At 50.0% G+C, this 18,623-nt stretch overlaps 1 protein-coding gene across 13 annotated transcripts in view; it reads left to right on the top strand.

Moving 5' to 3' along the window:
- AGO2 (argonaute RISC catalytic component 2) overlaps positions 1-18,623 on the top strand; it is a 113,353-nt gene that overhangs the window by 58,366 nt on the left and 36,364 nt on the right. For 10 of the 13 annotated variants that reach the window (XM_073230293.1, XM_073230294.1, XM_073230290.1 and 7 more), the window contains 3 exons: positions 9,557-9,677; positions 16,207-16,388; positions 18,113-18,249. In XM_073230293.1, coding sequence (XP_073086394.1) covers positions 9,557-9,677; positions 16,207-16,388; positions 18,113-18,249 — 440 coding nt within the window. Of the gene's footprint in view, positions 1-9,556; positions 9,678-11,595; positions 11,687-16,206; positions 16,389-18,112; positions 18,250-18,623 lie in introns of all 13 variants that reach the window. The other 3 variants (XM_073230299.1, XM_073230297.1, XM_073230296.1) reach the window with 1 other exon arrangement.

Raw genomic sequence — 18,623 nt, forward strand, 5'->3', positions numbered from 1 at the left:
GTCTAGCTCCATCTGTCTCATTGCAAATGGTGGGATTTGTTTTCTTCTTATGGCTGAATAATATTCCATTGTGTATATGTACCACATCTTCTCTACCCATTCATCTACTGATGGACATTTAGGTTGCTTCCATTTCTTGGCTATTGTAAATAATGCTGTGATAAACATAGGGATGCATATGTCTTTTTGAGACTGGGAAACTACATTTTTAGGGTAAATTCCTAGAAGTGGAATTCCTGGGTCACATGGCATTTCTATTTTGAGCGTTTTGAGGAACCTCCATACTGCTTTCCACAATGGTTGAACTAATTCACATTCCCACCAGCAGTGTAGGAGGGTTCCCCTTTCTCCACAACCTCGCCAACATTTGCTGTTGTTTGTCTTTTGGATGGTGGCGATCCTAACTGGTGTGAGGTGATATCTCATTGTGGTTTTAATTTGCATTTCTCTGATAACTAGCCATGTGGAGCATCTTTTCATGTGCCTTTTGGCCATCTGAATTTCTTCTTTGGAGAAATGTCTGTTCAGCTCCTCTGCCCATTTTTTAATTGGATTATTTTTCATTTGATGAGGTGCATGAGCTCTTTATATATTTTGAATGTCAATCCTTTATCAGATATGTCATTTATGAATATATTCTCCCATACTGTAGGATGCCTTTTTGTTCTATTGATGACGTATAATTTTGTTGTAGAGAAGCTTTTCAGCTTGGTATAATCCCACTTGTTCATCTTTGCTTTTGTTTCCCTTGCCCGGGGACATACGTTCATGAAGAAGTTGCTCATGTTTATATCCAAGAGATTTTTGCCTATGTTTTTTTCTAAGAGTTTTATGGTTTCATGACTTACATTCAGGTCTTTGATCCATTTTGAATTTACTTTTGTGTGTGGAGTTAGACAGTGATCCAGTTTCATTCTCTTGCATGTAGCTGTCCAGTTTTGCCAGCACCATCTGTTGAAGAGACTGTCATTTCCCCATTTATGTCCATGGCTCCTCTATTGTATATTATCTGACCGTATATGTTTGGGTTAATGTCTGGACTCTATTCTGTTCCACTGGTGTGTGGCTCTGTTCTTGTGCCAGTACCAAATTGTCTTGATTACTGTGGCTTTGTAGTAGAGCTTGAAGTTGGGCAACAAGATCCCATGCACTTTATTCTTCCTTCTCAGGGTTGCTTTGGCTATTCTGGGTCTTTTGTGGTTCCATATGTATTTTAGAACTGTTTGTTCCAGTTCATTGAAGAATGCTGTTGGTATTTTGATAGAGATTTCATTGAATCTGTAAATTGCTTTGGGCAGGATGGCCATTTTGACAATATTAATTCTTCCTCGCCAAGAGCATGGGATGAATTTTCATTTGTTAGCATCCTCTTTAATTTGTCTTAAGAGTGTCTTGTAGTTTTCAGGGTAAAGGTCTTTCACTTCCTTGATTAGGTTTATTCCTAGGTATTTTATTCTTTTTGATGCAATTGTGAATGGAATTGTTTTTCTGATTTCTCTTTCTGCTAGTTCATTGTTAGTGTATAGGAAAGCCACAGATTTCTGTGTATTAATTTTGTATCCTGCAACTTTGCTGAATTCAGGTATTAGTTCTAGTAGTTTTGGAGTGGAGTCTTTAGGGTTTTTCATGTACAATATCATGTCATCTGCAAATAGTGACAGTTTGACTCCTTCTTTACCAATCTGGATTCCTTGTATTTCTTTGTTTTGTCTGATTGCCGTGGCTAGGACCTCCAGTACCATGCTGAATAACAGTGGGGAGAGTGGGCATCCCTGTCTGGTTCCTGATCTTAGGTGAAAAGCTTTCAGCTTCTTGTTGTTCAGTATGATGTTGGCTGTGGGTTTATCATATATGGCCTTTATTATGTTGAGGAACTTGCCCTCTATACCCATTTCTATTTTTTATTCTTGTTCATCATTTTCCTTTTCCTTTTCGGTTCATCAAATGCTGGTTAGTATTCCATTTATTCCCTCCATTAGTTTTTAACTTTACCTCTTCTTGCTTTTCAACTGATTGCTCTACAGAGTTCAGTATGCATCTTTAACTTATCACAGTCTACCTTCCATTAATATTGTAACTTTATATAAAATGTAAGAATTTTATAATAATGCAATTCTGTTTACTTCTCTGTCCTTTTGCTATTGTTGTCATGTATTTACTTCTGCATGTGTTATAAGCCCCATAGTATAATGTTGTCAGTTTAAAGAAATTTAGAAAAGAAAATGGTCTATTTACCCACATATTAACCGCATATAGTCCTCTTTATTCATTAATATTTTCACCTGGCATCATTCCCCCTCAGCCTGAAGAATGTCCTTTAGCCTTACTTATACAAGAGTGCCGGTGACAAGTTTTCCCAGCACTTTTTAAAAAAATCTGTAGTTGTGTTTATTTCCTACTTATTTATGAAAGATTTTTGCTGCATAAAGAATTCTAAATTGATGATTTTCCCCCAGCACTTAAAGATGTCATTATGTTGTCTTTTAATTCTCATCGATTCTGATGAAATGTCAATTTATTTTTGTATTGTAAATTGTTTTTTCCTCTCTGTTTTCTGTTTTAATTTTACCTTTCAGCAGTTTGACTATGATATGCCTAAGTGTGGTTTTCTTTGCATTTTTCGTTTCTTAAGAGTCACGGAGTTTCTTGGATGTGTATATTGATATCTTTCATGAAATTTAGGTGAAATGATGACTGTTGTTTCTTACAGTGTTTTTCCTGCACCACTTGTTCTCTTGGATTGCAGTCACGTCTATGTTAGACCATTCGACTTGTCGTTAGGTTATGGAGCCTGTGATTTTTAAGAATCTTTTCCCCCCTCTTTTTTCAGCTTGCATAATCTACTGATCTGCCTCCAAGATGATTTTACTCATTTTACTCTTCATTTTCTCTCTTCATCCAATCTTCTGTGGTAACCGTCCAATTTTCTTCATTTAGATGTACTTTTCAGTTCTCAAATTTACATTTGGTTCTTTTTCACAGTTTACATTCTTTGCTTAGATTTCTCATCTGTTCATTCATTGTTGCCATCCTTTTCTTGATGACCTTGAATGCATTTATAGCAATAGCATATTTATTATACCAGTCCATGTCTGTGACTTACAACATACAAGTCGTTTTAGGTTGTTGCTATTGACTGGTTTTACATTAGATTACATGTCATCTTTTCTTGCTTATCCACATACATAGTGAACTGTTTTGTTGTTGAATATTATGAGTTTGGCTTTTGCTGTCTTCTCTGGCAGCTCCCTTGCCAATTCCTGCCTCTTCTGCAATGCAGACTCTCCACTGCCTGTCTCCTTGGCACCCCAAGGCTGCTGCTCTGCAGCCTTCCTTCCTCACTGTGTGGTCTGGAAACTTCTCAGGTGGAGTGCAGGTGTGGCTGACCTCATGTGTCCCTTTCCTTCAGTAGTGGCAGTGCTAGGCTGCCTGTTCTAGTGCTAGAGCAGCTGTCTCTAGTTTTTCACTTGTTTAGGGTAGGAGGATAAGTCCAATACCAATTACTTTGTCATGATCAGAAACAGAATTCTCAGTTGCAGTTTAATAACTCAGATTGGTTGCCCATTTGTGCTGGTGCCTTATAAAGTGCACTTCGCTGTAATACTTTTTTTCTGATCACGTGTGTAAGAGAAAGAATGTTTGGGGATTCCATCCCCTTATCTACGAAACCAAACAGTTGGATTTGCTGAGTGTAACCAGCATACGTTTGTCCAGGCTTTTTAGAAGGTAACTTGGTATATATATTAAAATAAAAATAGTACGTTTGCCCTTTGACCCACCAATTCTAAGTATTTGTCCCCAAAAGTTAGGTCTCTAAAGAGACAGTACTTGGCAGTTACAGGAGATCCTTTTAATACATGCTTACTCAAAAAAGGGGTTTTGAACAAGAACTTTGAGCATGACTAGTTTTAAACAGCTTTGTTTATGGAAGGCCTTCCAAGATCATCTTATTAATATGGCTTTGAGACTCTGTGAATGGGCTTGTTTTTTGAGGTTCCTTGGGATAAAAACTTACATAGATCTATGATTTGGTTATACTCTTAGAGCTGCAATGAAGGCATGAAAAAGCACGCACATTTTGTGGGCTTCTGATGGGTGTGGTAGCAGTTGGGTTCTTACTGTGTGCCAACCACAGTGTGCCAGAAGCTTTCTTACAGGAAAGGCATGCCTAAGGCTTCGTCATCTGGCGACAGAAACAGGCTGCTCGTGGTTAAAATGTGATCTGTCTACCTGACTGTACTGCCACATTCCTATTGTAGTTATGTTGGTAAGGTCCTAAAGTCGCCCAGTGTTTTGAAATTGCCCCAAGTGAAGCAGTTCATAGGTAGCAGAGTCGGGGCTTGGGCCTCGTGTCCACGGCCAAGGCCGGTGCTTGCACCAGCAGGCCATTCCATGTCCCTTGGTTTGCAGCCAACCGGAGCGTTGCTGCCTGTTTAAATGTGTGAACTGCACAAGGGTTTGGGAGCTTTGATTTTACTATAAATTCTGATGGATTTTGGCTAAGGTCTGATCTCAAAATTATATGATCAGTCCAAATAGTATAGAAAAATGTTGGAAGTAAAGTTTCTATGCTAGCAAAATACACACCTTGCCAGCACCTTGACTGAGGCCCTCCCTCTTCCAGCCATGCTGTCAACCAGCCAGTATTTATGAAACCCCCCTTCTGCGGGGTAGGCACTGTGCCACTGGGTGGGTCCACTGGTAGACAGGGTAGATGGGCCTGTGGTGGGTGCCCAAGGCTGCGCTGTGAGAGGGGAACCCAGGCAGAAGAGCTTCTGAGCTCCTGCTGTGGTCTGTCCCTGGGAGTAACCTTTGAGACAGTCTGACGCCCCGTCACTCCTCCCGTTTCCCCTTCTACCCTGCATTCTCAGTTAAAGCGGAGACCGTCTTAGCTCTGGGTCCCCGGGGCTCTGTGCAAGGCCGCGGAGAGGGTGCTCATCCTGCGCTGCAGGGAGTCCTCGGGTCCTCCGTGTCTGGCCACGCAGCCAGCTGGTCACCACTCCAAGAGGCTGCCGCGGGAGGGAGTCAGTGTCAGACAAGACCTCTCTTCTCAGTACGTGTCCAGTATCGCTGTGGGGGTGGGGGTGGGCATCCAGAGCAGCCATGTGCATTGGGGGTCTAGTGCTGGGAGACTGCGGGGGTCACGAAGAATAGCGCTCTGCTCAGACACTCATGCTGGGCTGCAGGGGGCGTATTTCGCATCTTTCATCTGTGCTCCCTTCTGTTCCACCCGAGCTCTGTCCGGCGACTCCGGGAGCACTCTCCTGAAGTGGTCCCTCCAGGCCTGGGAGGGTGGGGGTGCAGCCAGCATGAGTGTGCCGTCTGCCGCCTGCTGCTTCCCCTCAGCCCCGTCCACTGGGGGGAGTGTGCATCGGTCCAGACTTAGAAGGTGGTTTGGTATATATATAAAAATAAAAATAATACATATATATAACCTTTGACCCACTGATTCTGAGTATCCCAAAGAGAGAGATGTACAATGGTGTCTGATACTGTGATGGCAGAAAAAGAAAGAAAGAAAGCAGAAAAGTAAAGCAAGCAGGCAAGCAAGCATCCGTGTGTCACCCCGCGGGGATGGTCAGACTCACCCATGTGGAGAACTGCAGCAAAGAGGTGGGGCTTCGCAGTGCGGGCACCAGTCAGGCAGCACAGGCAACAGTGTTGTAAGTGGTTTGTTTTTACGGTGCATGATACAATCACATTCCTACTTCTAGATTGGAGGGCACTTTTGTATACAGTGACAAGGAAAGGGTTTTAAAGACACGTAGTGGGAAATGGCAAGTGCCAGAACCATGTGTTTGATACTGTGTGTTTAAACAATTAATGATATTCTTTCTATTTATGTAGATGCATAGGTTTGAAAATGATAAGGTTTCTTCTAAGAGGATTGAGATGAGGAGGTGCTCTAGGCAGACTTTGTGCATTATTCATATTTAAAGTTTTCAATAAGAATGTATTAATGCAAAACCTGTGTAATTGGAAATTAACAAAAGAATGCACTTTTTCAAAGAAAACCTCCCAGAATTATGGAAGAAAGGCAAAGAAGCTATTAGGGAGTGTGTGGCCTCTTGGGATCAGCAAACATGTTCTGGTCACTGCAGGGCAGCTTGTATCTCACGACTGCCACTTAACCAGCATGTGGCTTTGTGCCTCTGTGCCCTCTTACGTACAGTGATGAGGGATTGACCTCCTAGGTTACTGTGAGGGTTGAATGGGCTGTTCCAGGTATAGTGCCTGCCGTGGCCACTTTTATTCTACATTTTAGTATGTGTTTCATTCTGTAAGGCACCGAGTGCAGACTGGGTCTGTAGAATGTGCACAGATAGTCTTTTTGGGCTCTTGCCTTTTGATGACGTCACCAGCATAGCCTGGGAGTTACGTTTAGTAAAGGTGTTTGTCCAGGGAGCCAGACTGATGTTGTACAGGAGCTCTGCTTTCCAGTCGTCAAACCAGAAATAAAGAAAGAACTCACCATGGGACTCAGAATAACGTGTCCTTGGGTTGTCCTCCCAGAAACTTCCCAGCAGTTGGTGAGAAGCAAGTAAAGTCACCAGGACCAGATGAAGGGGGTGGAAGTAGTGTTTAATGGGTGTGAGGCCCCCATCGAGGAATGAGAGAAAGTTCTGGAGAGGGATGGTGGGGATGGTTGTATAAAAATGTGAACGTACTTAATGCCACTGAACTGTACATGTAAACATGATTGAAATGGCAAATTTTATGGTATCTATATATTACTACACTTAAAACAAGAGAAATGGGAAGGAAAGGAGGGGGTTAGTTGCTGGTCAGTCACTGAGTTCTAGAATTAGTTTCCATCATGTCACAAAAATGAAGCAGTGTAGTCCCTATTTAGGCTTTGCACAAGATGGTAGAAGTGACGGCACCCTCATTCTCAAGAGCGTCGGCCACTGAGCACAGGAGCAGAGGGTGCACGGCAGGTGCTTTCTCTTGGTCCACGTGGCGGCCAGGCTTGTGTACAGCTGGCCACTGAGCAGGATTGCTTTGTGTCCTAGCCGGAATGATGGAACAGCTTTCTTCTTCCAACAAGTATTGGTGCCCCAGCTGTGCGCCAGGCTCCCCCAGGTGCTGGATGTTCCTGAGTCAGACGGGACTCCTTCCCCGAATTGCCTGTTGAATATGTGAGTGGGGTCGTCGTGCCAACAGTTGGGCTCAACTTTGGATTGTGCGTGTTAGTCCAGAGAGGCTTTTCAGGTGGCGTGGGCTCAGTATTATGGCCACTTGTGGATCGTCCTTTGCAATGTGTCTGTTCAAATCATTCACCCATTTGCAAGTTGGGTTGTTTGTCTTGAGCTGTAAGAATTCTTAATATATGCATGTGAGTTCTTCGTCAGACACACATGTGTTTTTGGAACATTTTTTCCAGTCACTGGCCTGCCTTTTCCTTTTCATAATAGTACCTTTTAAAGAATCAAAAAGTTTTTAATTTTAATGAAGATCAATTTATTACCTGTTTTTCTTGTACAGTTCATACTGTTTGTGTTCTAAGAAATCTTTGTCTGTCCCAAGGTTCGTAAGGATTTTTCTCTTATGTTTTCTTCCAGAAGTTTTATAGCTTTACCTTTTACTTTAAGTCTGTAATCTATTTCATGTCCATCACTTCCATCATGTTAAACTTCGGCCTTTCATTCTTGGTTATCTGCCCATTGTGACACCGTGTGTTGTTTTTGACATGTTGCTGGATTCAGTTTGTTGGTATTTTGTCTTTGCGTAAATGAGATCGGCCTGGGACCACCTATCGGGTTCCCAGGTGGGAGCTCTGCTGGCCTCATGAGGTGAGCAGGGGTGTGTGCCGGCTTGGAGTTCAGTTAGATGATTTGTGTTTTGAATGTGGGTGGGACTCCCCAGCGGAGGCATCTTGACCATGAGGCCTCTGACCGACAAGGTGGGGTCCCTGGAGTTTGGGGAGCAGTGGTCTGGACAGCATTTCCCAGGCCCAGTGCAGCATGTGGAAACACAGGTGAGATGGCGCCTGGCTGCCGCTCAGGACGCGGTCATGCTCCTGCCCTGGGGCTTCCCGCTCCTTGGGATGCGGCCTCCCAGCTGGGGTCACAGGCCCGGCGCAGCCTTGGTGGAACTATCAGAGCAGATGCTGCCAAGAAGCTCCATCTGCCCAGGGACTTCCCGGGCAGTGGGAGTTAGAGGCAGAATTGGCGGGTGCCCAGTCTTGCCTCCTGGGCCTGGCACAGGGGATGCCGGGAAGAGCCAGTTTGAATAAGGACAGCCTTCTCAGGCCGCTCTCTGCATGCTCTGCAAAGGAATGGAGTGAGTCTCTCATTCTCACTTCCTGAAGGACTGCCAAGACTGTGCCCTGGAGAAGGTGGCTTCGAGCAAAGCTGAGCTCACACCTCTCTGCTGTGGGCCATCTTTCAGGTGCCCCCCACCTGCACCCCACGCCTGCTGTCCGAATCCATGTCTCCCTCTTTACCACAACCCATGAGCTGCTGTTCCTGATAAACACTGAGATTTTGAGCCTCTAATAGCCTGTTCACTGTCAGCCCTTTGCATGTTTCCCTTGCCAAGGACCTTTGGGGAGGGCAGGCACCTCAACCTTTTCTGTCTGTACCTTATTAAGCACCGAGTATAAGAAAGGTCAAGAATTTGGTGAGTTGAATTAAAACACCTCAAAACGACCCCTAGTTGCTGACATGAGGTTGCTAAGTGGGCTTTCTTGAAGTGGAGGCATGCAGAGTGGGTGGGTGGGCATTGGCAATGGCGCCTTTGCTGGGCTGTGGACAGGTAGGCAGAGTAGGGCACAGGGGGTGCTGCAGGTGCCCATGGTGCTTACAGGACAGGTTTGTGTTCAATGGGATTCTGCTGCTGTGGAGCCCAAGGAATGGGCGGCAACAGCTTAGCGGCAACGACAAGCATCCGTTTCATGCTCATGGGCCTGCTAATGGGCTGTGGTTTGACCATCCTGGCCAAGTGCAGTTGGACTTAGGCATTGGGTCAGCTCAGGGTCTTTGCACTGGAGCCCAACCTGCAAGGGCATCGGTGCCCAGGTGGCCATTCACAGTCGGTCATAGGAGGATGAGGCTAACCCAGTCACTCAACCCACTGAAGCCTCTGCTCAGGCCACATCCTTGACTTCCCAGAGACCAAAAGCAAGACCCACAGCCTAAGCAGCACCTGTCAAAGGGTGGGGAGGTGTACTCTGTGTGCACGGCAGGAGGCCCTGCAGAGTCCCACGGTAAAGAGCAGTATCTAATCCTCCAGCTTTGGGAGCAGGAATCCTGTCCACAGTCGTCTTCTGTCGTGCCTCAAGGAAGTTCTGGAAGCGCCTGCCGTCTGCTGTGTGTAGCATGCACAGTGCCTGGCATGGAGGAAGCTGTCTGATGTTTGAGTGACCAAATAAATAAGCATAAACCCACTGGAGGGTCTAGTTTGATTCTTTATAGCAGAAAGTTGAAAGTCATGTCACTAAAAGAAGCCATATGTCTTATAAAGTTGCTTATAAACCAATATCTAAAGAATGCGGTCCTTGTGTGCCATCGTTCTGATTTTACTGACATTTTCCTCGAATTCTGTCTTGTTTCAGGGAAATAGTGGAACATATGGTCCAGCACTTTAAAACACAGATCTTTGGGGATCGGAAACCAGTGTTTGATGGAAGAAAGAATCTCTACACGGCGATGCCCCTTCCGATTGGGAGGGATAAGGCAAGTCCACAAGGCTGCATTTGGGTCGGTGTGCGGTGAGACTTCCAATGGTGCAAAGCTGATAGTTCCTTTTGTCACACACTAAATCATTCCACCCAAAGGGAAGCTGCCTGGCTGTGCGCTTCATCTTGAGGTCCATAAAAACTACTTCCCATGTGTCGTGGTTTCCACTGACAGTGGGTTAAGCTGTCTAGGTCCAGAGACAGGAGTTGAGAACTTCTCAAAACCACCAAACTTTTCAATGTAAAACGCACACCTACAGGCATGTGCCACATACCAGCAGCAGGCAGGAACCTGCTTGTATAGTGGGACTGTAAAGGCCTGTGGAGAAGGATGTTCGTGTGCCACAAGCTCACCGAGCCACAGCCAGTACTCCCTGGAATACAGTGATCAGCGGTGCACAGCCAGCCCAGGGGTAGTGGCTGCATTACAGTATTGTGTTTGCTCATCGTCTCTGTCTTCACTGTGGCTTTATTTAAAAAGTAATAAAATTTCCGCCTAGAAGTTGTCACTTGTTGACACATCTTTCAACAGATGGGCTGCTCCAGGGTGATGCTGTGTGTTGTTTACAAGTAGAGGAACAAAGACTCAACTTAGAAATACACACGTTAAAAAATAAAACAACAGCAAAACCCCTAGTGACCTAGCAGTTGTCCCGGTGAGAACAGGAGAGCCGACTCCCTTCGAGAATGACCTGTAGAGTGGCTTCCTAACCCTGGGCCTCTGGAAGGAGAGGAGCTCAGTGCTTTTGGGTCTCAAACTGCTGTCCAGTGAACGCTAGCTTTCCCACAGGCATTCCATATTTGTGCTTTTACATGTTAGTGATAATCATAAATGACGGTTCCTCTTGGCCATGGAGATTGCCAACAGGCCGGGCAGTTTTAGCATCCAGCAGTACCGCTTGGAGTTGTTCTGATAAGAGTGGAGCACGTTCTGCCGAGGGGAGGTGGGGATGATAAGGGCCCTGAACTGACTGGCCTCAGGGTGATCCTTAGAGATAACCGTGGTGCCCGGCTGTGTGCTGCTGGGCACTGGGTGATTGACAGCAGTGTTCAGAACTTGAGGGTGTCCCGGGACCAGCTGAGGAGGTCATCCCTTGCAAATTAGCATGCTGTGCAGTTGAAATTTACTGATTATAAAGTAATGTGCTAATTTGCACCTTTGTTTATGCTTAAAGTTGAGTAAGAAAGGAAAGCATAAGGAGTTTATTCACAGTTTTGTCTGTACACATTTATAATTAGACACTAGGAGGGGCATGGGGCCTTTTCCTCCAGAAGGGGTAGAGAGTTGATAGGATACCCACATTTGAAACACATCGGTGTAAAAGTCAACCCAAGCGCTGGGCCTGAAGTAGATCTGATTGGAGTCTTCGCGTTGCCCTTATTTGTGGTGGGACCTTGGGTGAGCCACCTCTTGCCAAGCCTCAGCTGCCACTCCTATAAAATGAGGAGATTCAACTGCCTTCCAGGTCCTTGTGAGGACTGAATGCATCCACCTTGAGAAGAGCTGCTTTGCTTGTAATGTGCTTCCTGCCTCTGTGGAACATCTGTTACATTCAGGGACCTGCTTCCAGGTGACATCCATGCCACTGGTCCCAAGTCATACCTTGAGTTGTCAGGGTTTAAATTTTTAATACAACTCCTGAGACACAGCACACAGTCAGCAGACACTAATGGTTATGGCTTGCGGTCTGAGGGATCCTTCTCTGTCATCCTCATCAGCGTCTTTCTGGGGTGCCCCCAAACCCACAGCAGCCCTTCGTACCTACTGCCCAGTACCTGGCGGGCACTCAGCATCTTACATTTCGTCCCACTCATCCTCAGTTTTTTTCTCAGATGAACTTGGAGCTCATTTGTGTTGTTTTTTTCTTTTACATTTCCTCTCTTTTTCTGTTAACTTACTTTTCTTTGCATCGTAGGCTCTTCTGTGGCGAGAAGGAAACGTTTAGTGTCCCGCTAACCCCACGTCTGCTAGCAGCTGGATGGGGGCTGCAGGTGGCTCTCTTCCAGGTCTGTGCACAGAAGGTGACCTGTGGCCCGTGGCCCGTGGCCCTTACTCCAGGAAGGTGGCTCTTATAATCTTGTCTTACTCAGTCCACCGAAATACTAGCACACCCACCTTAATTCCAGCTCCACTTGGAAAGAGAATCACTTGATTTGGGCTCAGACACCCGTGACCCAGGATACCGCCTTGCTTTTCAGAACAGGAGACCAGGGAAGTCGAGCAAGTTGTGCAAAATCTGGGGCTTAAGTCCGGTGCCCCCTTTAGCAGTGACATGACGTGATTTCAGGATTGGAATGTGTGATGTTGTTCCTGGTGCTGGTTCAGCCCTGGACCCTCCCTAGTCAGATGCAGCCCCTCTGTTTATTCAGGGAAGGTGTGAGCATTTCAGTCCTGGAAGGAAGAGGCATGTCAGACCAAACACACAACAGACCCCATGTGGAAGGCATACACCGCGGGGGCAGGCAGCCTCGCACAGCACTTGCTACTCACGCGCCAGTCTGTTTATGCGCGTGCCCTGCTTGGGCACACAAGGGCCATGTGCTGACCTGGGTAAAAGCGTGTTGGGGATTCTGGGCAGGGCAGGGAAGCTTCTGCACTTGGAGGACGGGCATGCGGGGAGGACAGAGGCCGTGGGGGCAGGGAGCCATCCTTAGGGGCCCCTCCTTGGGTGGTGCACAGGAGGAGGGTCTGCTTTGCGTCTGGGGCTGTCCTGCTGCTTTCAGAGCTAAAGGGCCCTGCAGCAAGGCCACAGCGCTCGCCAGGGCGCTGACCCAGCTGGCGGGTGTTGCTGTGCCTAAGAGAGCAGCCACTTGCGTACCTGCCATCTCCACTTGCTGAGCGCGACTGCATTCCCACTCACCCTCTCAAGCATGCTGGGGCGAGATGGTGGTTTTTGTCCAAATACACTTGGAGGGGTGACAACTTGCTTTTCAAAGAGATTCTTTGCTGTGCAAAGTATAGAAGATGTTCAGCATGAGCCCCCTGCACATCAAAAACAGATGTGACCTGCATGTCCCCTTCTGGGAAAGGCCTGAGCGTGGAGCCCGGGAGCTGCAGGCCCCAGGGAAGGATCTGTGAGAACGGCCCCGAGCCGTGTGTCGGCCCCGGGGCCCTGACGGTGCTGTCACTCCTTCCTAGCAGTTGGCAGCGAGTTAGCAGGACCTTGGCCTGGCATGTTTGGGGCAGGAAAGCCCAGTCTGAATGCAGTGCGTCTGCTCTGTGTGGCCTCAGGTGCAGATCTGTGTTGTTTTCCTTCCTTTGTCTCCTTGCTGCCCAGTGGGACCAACCAGGACTCTTCCTGCTGCATGTCTGACTCTGTCACCGTGGTGACTTTAAAACAGATGAGATGAGTGTGTGACTTGGTCTGTCGGGGAGATTGGGTTTCACAGCTGCCTCGCCATTTCCAGGCCCCCATTTGTGCCACACGCTATTGTGGTGGTTGTTGGTGTTCAGAAGGTGGCAGTTACCGAGATCTTGTGTCACAGGCAGCTTTTTGTGTACTCTGTGAGGCGGGCCCGCTGCCCCTTGTCCCATATGTACAGCAGGGAGCCCTGGGCTGTGGGCCTCCAGCAGGTCCCCTGCAGGGGGTGCTCAGAGATGGGCTATCTTGGTGAGAGGACGACTCTGCTGGCCAGCAGCCTGGACAGGCGTGAGGACCATCCTCAGGTCCATGCACAGCTGTAGCCCAGTGCCATCCGGGCCCAGGCAGTGTGACACCTGTGTTGGAACCTCCCTCATCCTTAAGCTGTTAGATAGGCGTGCCAGTCGTCTTCATGAGACCCCGTGTCTGGGAGAGAAGGGGGGCAGAGCTTGGTGTGGATTCCGCTCCTGTTTATGGGGGCCAAGTGGAGGCCATACCGTCTGTTCAAGAGCATAAGTGCTTTTTGCTGAAGGAATGCACACCCCTCCAGATGCCCTGTTTATCAGGGAGGCATTTTGAAGGGTGACATTTACAAGCATCTGCTAGTACCGATTCAGAGCTGTTCTTTAGAACAGCTGCTCTTGGGTGCTGGACGGACACCTGTATGCCAGACTGGCCACGTCTGCCCAGAGGGGCTGCGCCCTTCGGAAATAAGCCCCGTGGGTCCCTTCCACGTGCCTCTGCCCAGCTGTTTGCCTGTCCCTGGCCTGCTGTTTCTGAACAAGTGGACCTGCTTTCTCCCTCCTCCTGCTGTGGACACAGGCCTCCGCTGCCCGCACTAAACCCCTGTCCCCAGCCCAGCCCAGCCCAGCCCAAGGCCATGGTGACGTCGACCGTCCGAGGTGGATACTGGCCTCTGCACACTGCAGTGTGACCGGGGGCAGCTCATTCAGCCTCTCTGGACCTCAGTTTCCCTCACTGAAAGTAAACCAGGGGACAAGGGTGGTGGGAATGATGGGCACTTGCGCAAACCACACAGTGCCTGCCACATTATTAGTACTGTGTGAAATGCTAGCTTTTAGTTTTATTACTTTTATATGACGTATTTAAATTTTCATTATGAGATACAGCAAAGAAAGAAATAGAAAAAGAACAGAAAAACAGATGCTTGTCCCTGCCCCTGGGGCAGAAAGTTCTGTCCTCCTGACCCCAGACCCCCTGCTTCCCATGGCTTCGCGCCTCCCCCAAGCCGTCCGATGACTTCGGGTGGCGGCCTTGCTGGTCGCTGGCTGTCAGCTGTGTGTCTCCCTGACACACACGGTTTTGTTCAGAAGAGAATTGTGCTGCCCTGCCCTGTTGCTTGCTTCTAGCCCTTGCAATCTGGTGCTTGACATGCCCCCATCCCTCTCCCACTGCTTTTTCCTCCCTTGATGGACCTCGGCCATTCCCAGTTTGGAGTGTCAGGACGGATGGGGCTCGCCTCGAGTGCTGCTGGGCACCACAAGCAGGGTGTGTCCTCCTGGGCGCGGGTCTGGGGCTTCAGCACAGCCTGGCTGCTGCTCTGGTGATGTCTGAATGAGGGGCATGAGAATGGGCTAGAGGAGGTGAGCCTGGTGTGGTCCGAATCTCTGCCATGGGGCAGGATGGCTCGGTGGGAGTGCGCTGGACGCCTGGGTTCTGGGGAGCACACCAGAAGCAGGCCAGGACCCCTTTCTGCTGGAGGCCTGTGAGGGCTCTGGGCGGGTGGGGGGGAGGCTGGGCACATGGCCCCAAGCCCCTCTGAGTGGACGGGTCTGTCGTGTCACCCAGCCTAGTTGGCAGCCCTGCTTGTATGGCCCTGGGCTGGACTTAAGTCTGAGCATCTGTGTTTTTATGTGTATAAAGTGGTGAATAAAGTCTCCTTCTGGGGCTTTTCAACGTTTAAGGATGAAGTATATAATCTGTGACTTGTCAGGTAGCTGTTCTGTGAACATTGAAGGACTGTCAGCAAATACTGAAATTGTTTCAGTCACCCACCAAACGGGTGTGTGCTGTGCATTCGAGGGTATTGGTCAATCACCAAGAGAGATGTGCCTGCAGCTATTAAGTGGTGGGTGAGGTGGTCACGTGAAGGTGGGGCTGGGTGTCCCGTGGCACAGTGGGTGGCCGCATGGGCGACTGGAGGCTGGGAGGAGCAGAGAGAACCAGACTGTGTCCTGCGAGGGCTGAGTCAGTCTGCCCGCTGCAGACACTGTCCACCATGCCAGCAGGCCACATGTGGTCATGCACATTCAAGGTCATTAAAAGTTAACAAAGCTAAAAATTCTCTTCCTTGGTCACACACACCACACTTCAAGTGCTCAGTGGCCACGTGTGGCCAGCCAGCGGCGGTCCTGGTGGCACAGGAAGGGCCGGTCTCACTGCTATAGGGAGTTGATTGGCCCAGGCTATTACAGGCCACGGAGGCCTGTGTGGTTGATGGTGGGGTTTTGCTAAGAATTTTAATTTCTTCCCAGAAGATCCTAATTGGTCTTGTTGAAGCTGTTTTCTCTGCTCATTTTGTGCCCATAGATGCTGGTCCTGCCCACAGACAGGCCTAGACATCCTGTGAGCAGCTTTGGGAGTGTTCATAGGCCCTGCCAGGCATGATGCCCCCACGGGCCACGCTCTTTAGTCTGAGGCTGTGGCCTGCCACCTTACTGTGGCCTCGGGTCTGGCAGCAAGGCGGCGGGAGCGCAGGATGTGCGCCCACGCAGGTTCTGCCGTTACTCTTCCGCTGCTGACCACGTCTGCTCTGAGGTTTATTCACTGCAATACTTGCTCATGGACTCTTAAGGGACCCAGAACACAGGAACCCCCAGCAGGGAAACAGCTGCCCAGGACCCGAGGCAGCCCACGCCCCTCCCCTTTCCTGGCGCGCCCTCCTCAGAGAGCAGCCGCGCCCAATGCCTGGCTCTGGCCTCACCTCCAGGATGTGGTCCTGCTGTGTGCAGCCCCGGGCTCACAGCAAGTGCTACACGGCTGTGGACAGAAGAACCCCCAGCCGTTTCAGCAGCTGCCGGGGTGTGAGTGGGCGCGCCCACACGTGTGCGGTTGAAGGGCCGACTGAACTTCCCCACGTCTGCCTTGGCCTCCCGGTACTTCACGGGAGGCGGGAATGACCGTGTGCTCCGGGTGTCCCCACAGGTGGAGCTGGAGGTCACACTGCCGGGAGAGGGGAAGGACCGCATCTTCAAGGTGTCCATCAAGTGGGTGTCCTGCGTGAGCCTGCAGGCGTTACACGATGCACTTTCGGGGCGGCTGCCCAGCGTCCCTTTCGAGACGATCCAGGCCCTGGACGTGGTCATGAGGCATCTGCCGTCCATGAGGTGAGGCTCACCCAGGGGAGCCCTGCATGTACCTGGAGCGTGTGGAATCTGTCCGAGGAAGGGCTGACTCTCAGAATCAGGGTGTTGGCACTCGTATGGGTCTCTGTTATAAAAGCATGGCAGCGGGAAGAGCTGTGACACCGAGAGTGAACCCTCCGAGCCCTCGGCCCGGGCGGGAGGGCGTCCCCGCCTGTGCATGCCGGCACCCTGCCATCCCCCGGCCCAGCATCGCGAGCGCTGCTCTCGTTCTTGCTGCCCTCACACGGGGACCACAGAGCAGTATCCCAGGCACAGCCGTTGAGCCACAGCACGTGTGAGCCTCCTGGGCAGTGGGCAGCACAGATGCCTTAAACTTTTGTTTTACTCCATGGATTCCTTTATTATCACAAATTGCCACACTGGAGTTTGTTGGGGCAGAGGGCACGGGGACACTGCCATGGCTCACCGCAGCCGAGGGCTGGGTGGAGGACCGCACCACCTCCCTGTGTGACCGCCCTGGGTAAGCATGGCCCGCCCACTGCACCAGGATGCGGGCCTGTGCCCGTGGGTGCCTCCTCCTTCCACATGCCGGGGGGTGGGGGAGGGGGGGCTCACAGTAGGACCTCGGGAGCTATTTGCATGACAAGCCAAAGAAGGCCAGTCTCAAATTGAGGTGCACCTCCGTGCTGGGCCCTGCCTGCAGCCCACCCCAAAGGCCTTGAGACAGTGTGCGTCCCAGTCCTCTGAAAGGGGAAGAGGAGGGGGCCTTGGTGTTCCCACTCTTCAGACTTGGGGGGAGGTGACCAAGTGCAGGGCTGCTGTCCCTCCTGGAAGGGGTCCTCCCCCAGCCCCATAACCAGTTGCTGCTCAGAGCTGTTCATGGGAGGAAGGCCAGTGGGCGCAAAATAAAAATTGAAAGGGTGGTTGCCAAAATGTTGAATCTATTTTTTAAACAAGTGGCAGGAATTACTGTTATTTTCTGAATTCCTTTGAATTAGTTACCATGTTTTATAATCGAGAGGAAAGTCTATACTTTCCTTCTGGAAAAATAATAGAGAAAGAGGCAGGATCGACACAAGGGGGAGTGGGAGGGCCGTGTGCGCAGCTGGCGGACAGTGCAGCCTGTGCGCGGGTGGCATCGCTGCTCTACGAGCACCTTCCCTTTGGGTCCTTGGTGAGGTCGCTTCACACCCGACACCACCCTGTCCTAGGTAGGTGTGAAGTGCTGAGCACGTGTCAGAGGATTAAAGCATTAAGGTGAAGGGAGTGTAAGGCTGGACACATGAGGCAAAGCCAGGGACGGACACCCCACACCTGTGAGGCCGCACAGCCCCAGCTGGGCCATGGCTCGCTCTCTTTAGCCACGTGTCCATGAACTGGAAGCACCCCTGGGTGGGCCTGGCTCACAGAAGGACGTGGTACCTGTGTTTCCACTGCATGATGCTTTCAAATGCCTCTGGCCCTCCCTGCAGTGAGGCCGTGCATCCCCACAGCTGCACATGTGCCTCTGGCCGTCCCTGCAGTGAGGCCGTGCATCCCCATGGTTGCACTCTGCACGACATCCCTCAGTCAGGTGAGGGTACTGTGGATGCAGTGTAGCGACCACAGTTTCATCTGACAAAAAAGGCAGAATAATGGTTGGATGTGTCTGCCTGCTTGACCGACGTGGATGCACGGCAATCTTGGGAGTCTTTCTTGAAAAGGCGCCTGGTCATAGGAGGGGTCTCTTGGGGCTCTTGTTCCAGGTACACCCCCGTGGGCCGCTCCTTTTTCACCGCGTCTGAGGGCTGCTCTAACCCTCTTGGTGGGGGCCGAGAAGTGTGGTTTGGCTTCCATCAGTCTGTCCGACCTTCTCTTTGGAAAATGATGCTAAATATTGACGGTAAGCAAGCCCCAGGCTTTGTGGTGAGATGGGGCCAGGGCTTGGGGCGGGCCCGTGTGGTCCCCTGCACACGTGGCCTCTGTCTGGCCCGGGGATGCTGTGTCCCACCTGCCTGTTAGCTTTGGGCAGTGGTTCTCAGGCTTGACCCTGAGCTGCCTGCAAGGCCCACTCCAGACATGGTGGCTCAGGTGCTACGATGGGTGGAGGGATCTGCGTGGGACAAGTTCCCAGATGCCATGGGCAGGGCTGGGCTTTCTTGAGGGTGGTGAGTAGACCTCACACTGCTAGGTCCCTGTTTATCTCGTGTATGCATCTTCGGCCAGGTGGGCCTGAGCGCAGCACAGCTGATCAGAGGTGGCCAGTCTGGCAGCTTC

Source organism: Manis javanica, chromosome 2 (genome assembly GCF_040802235.1).
Source record: "Manis javanica isolate MJ-LG chromosome 2, MJ_LKY, whole genome shotgun sequence".
Classification (NCBI taxonomy): domain Eukaryota; kingdom Metazoa; phylum Chordata; class Mammalia; order Pholidota; family Manidae; genus Manis; species Manis javanica.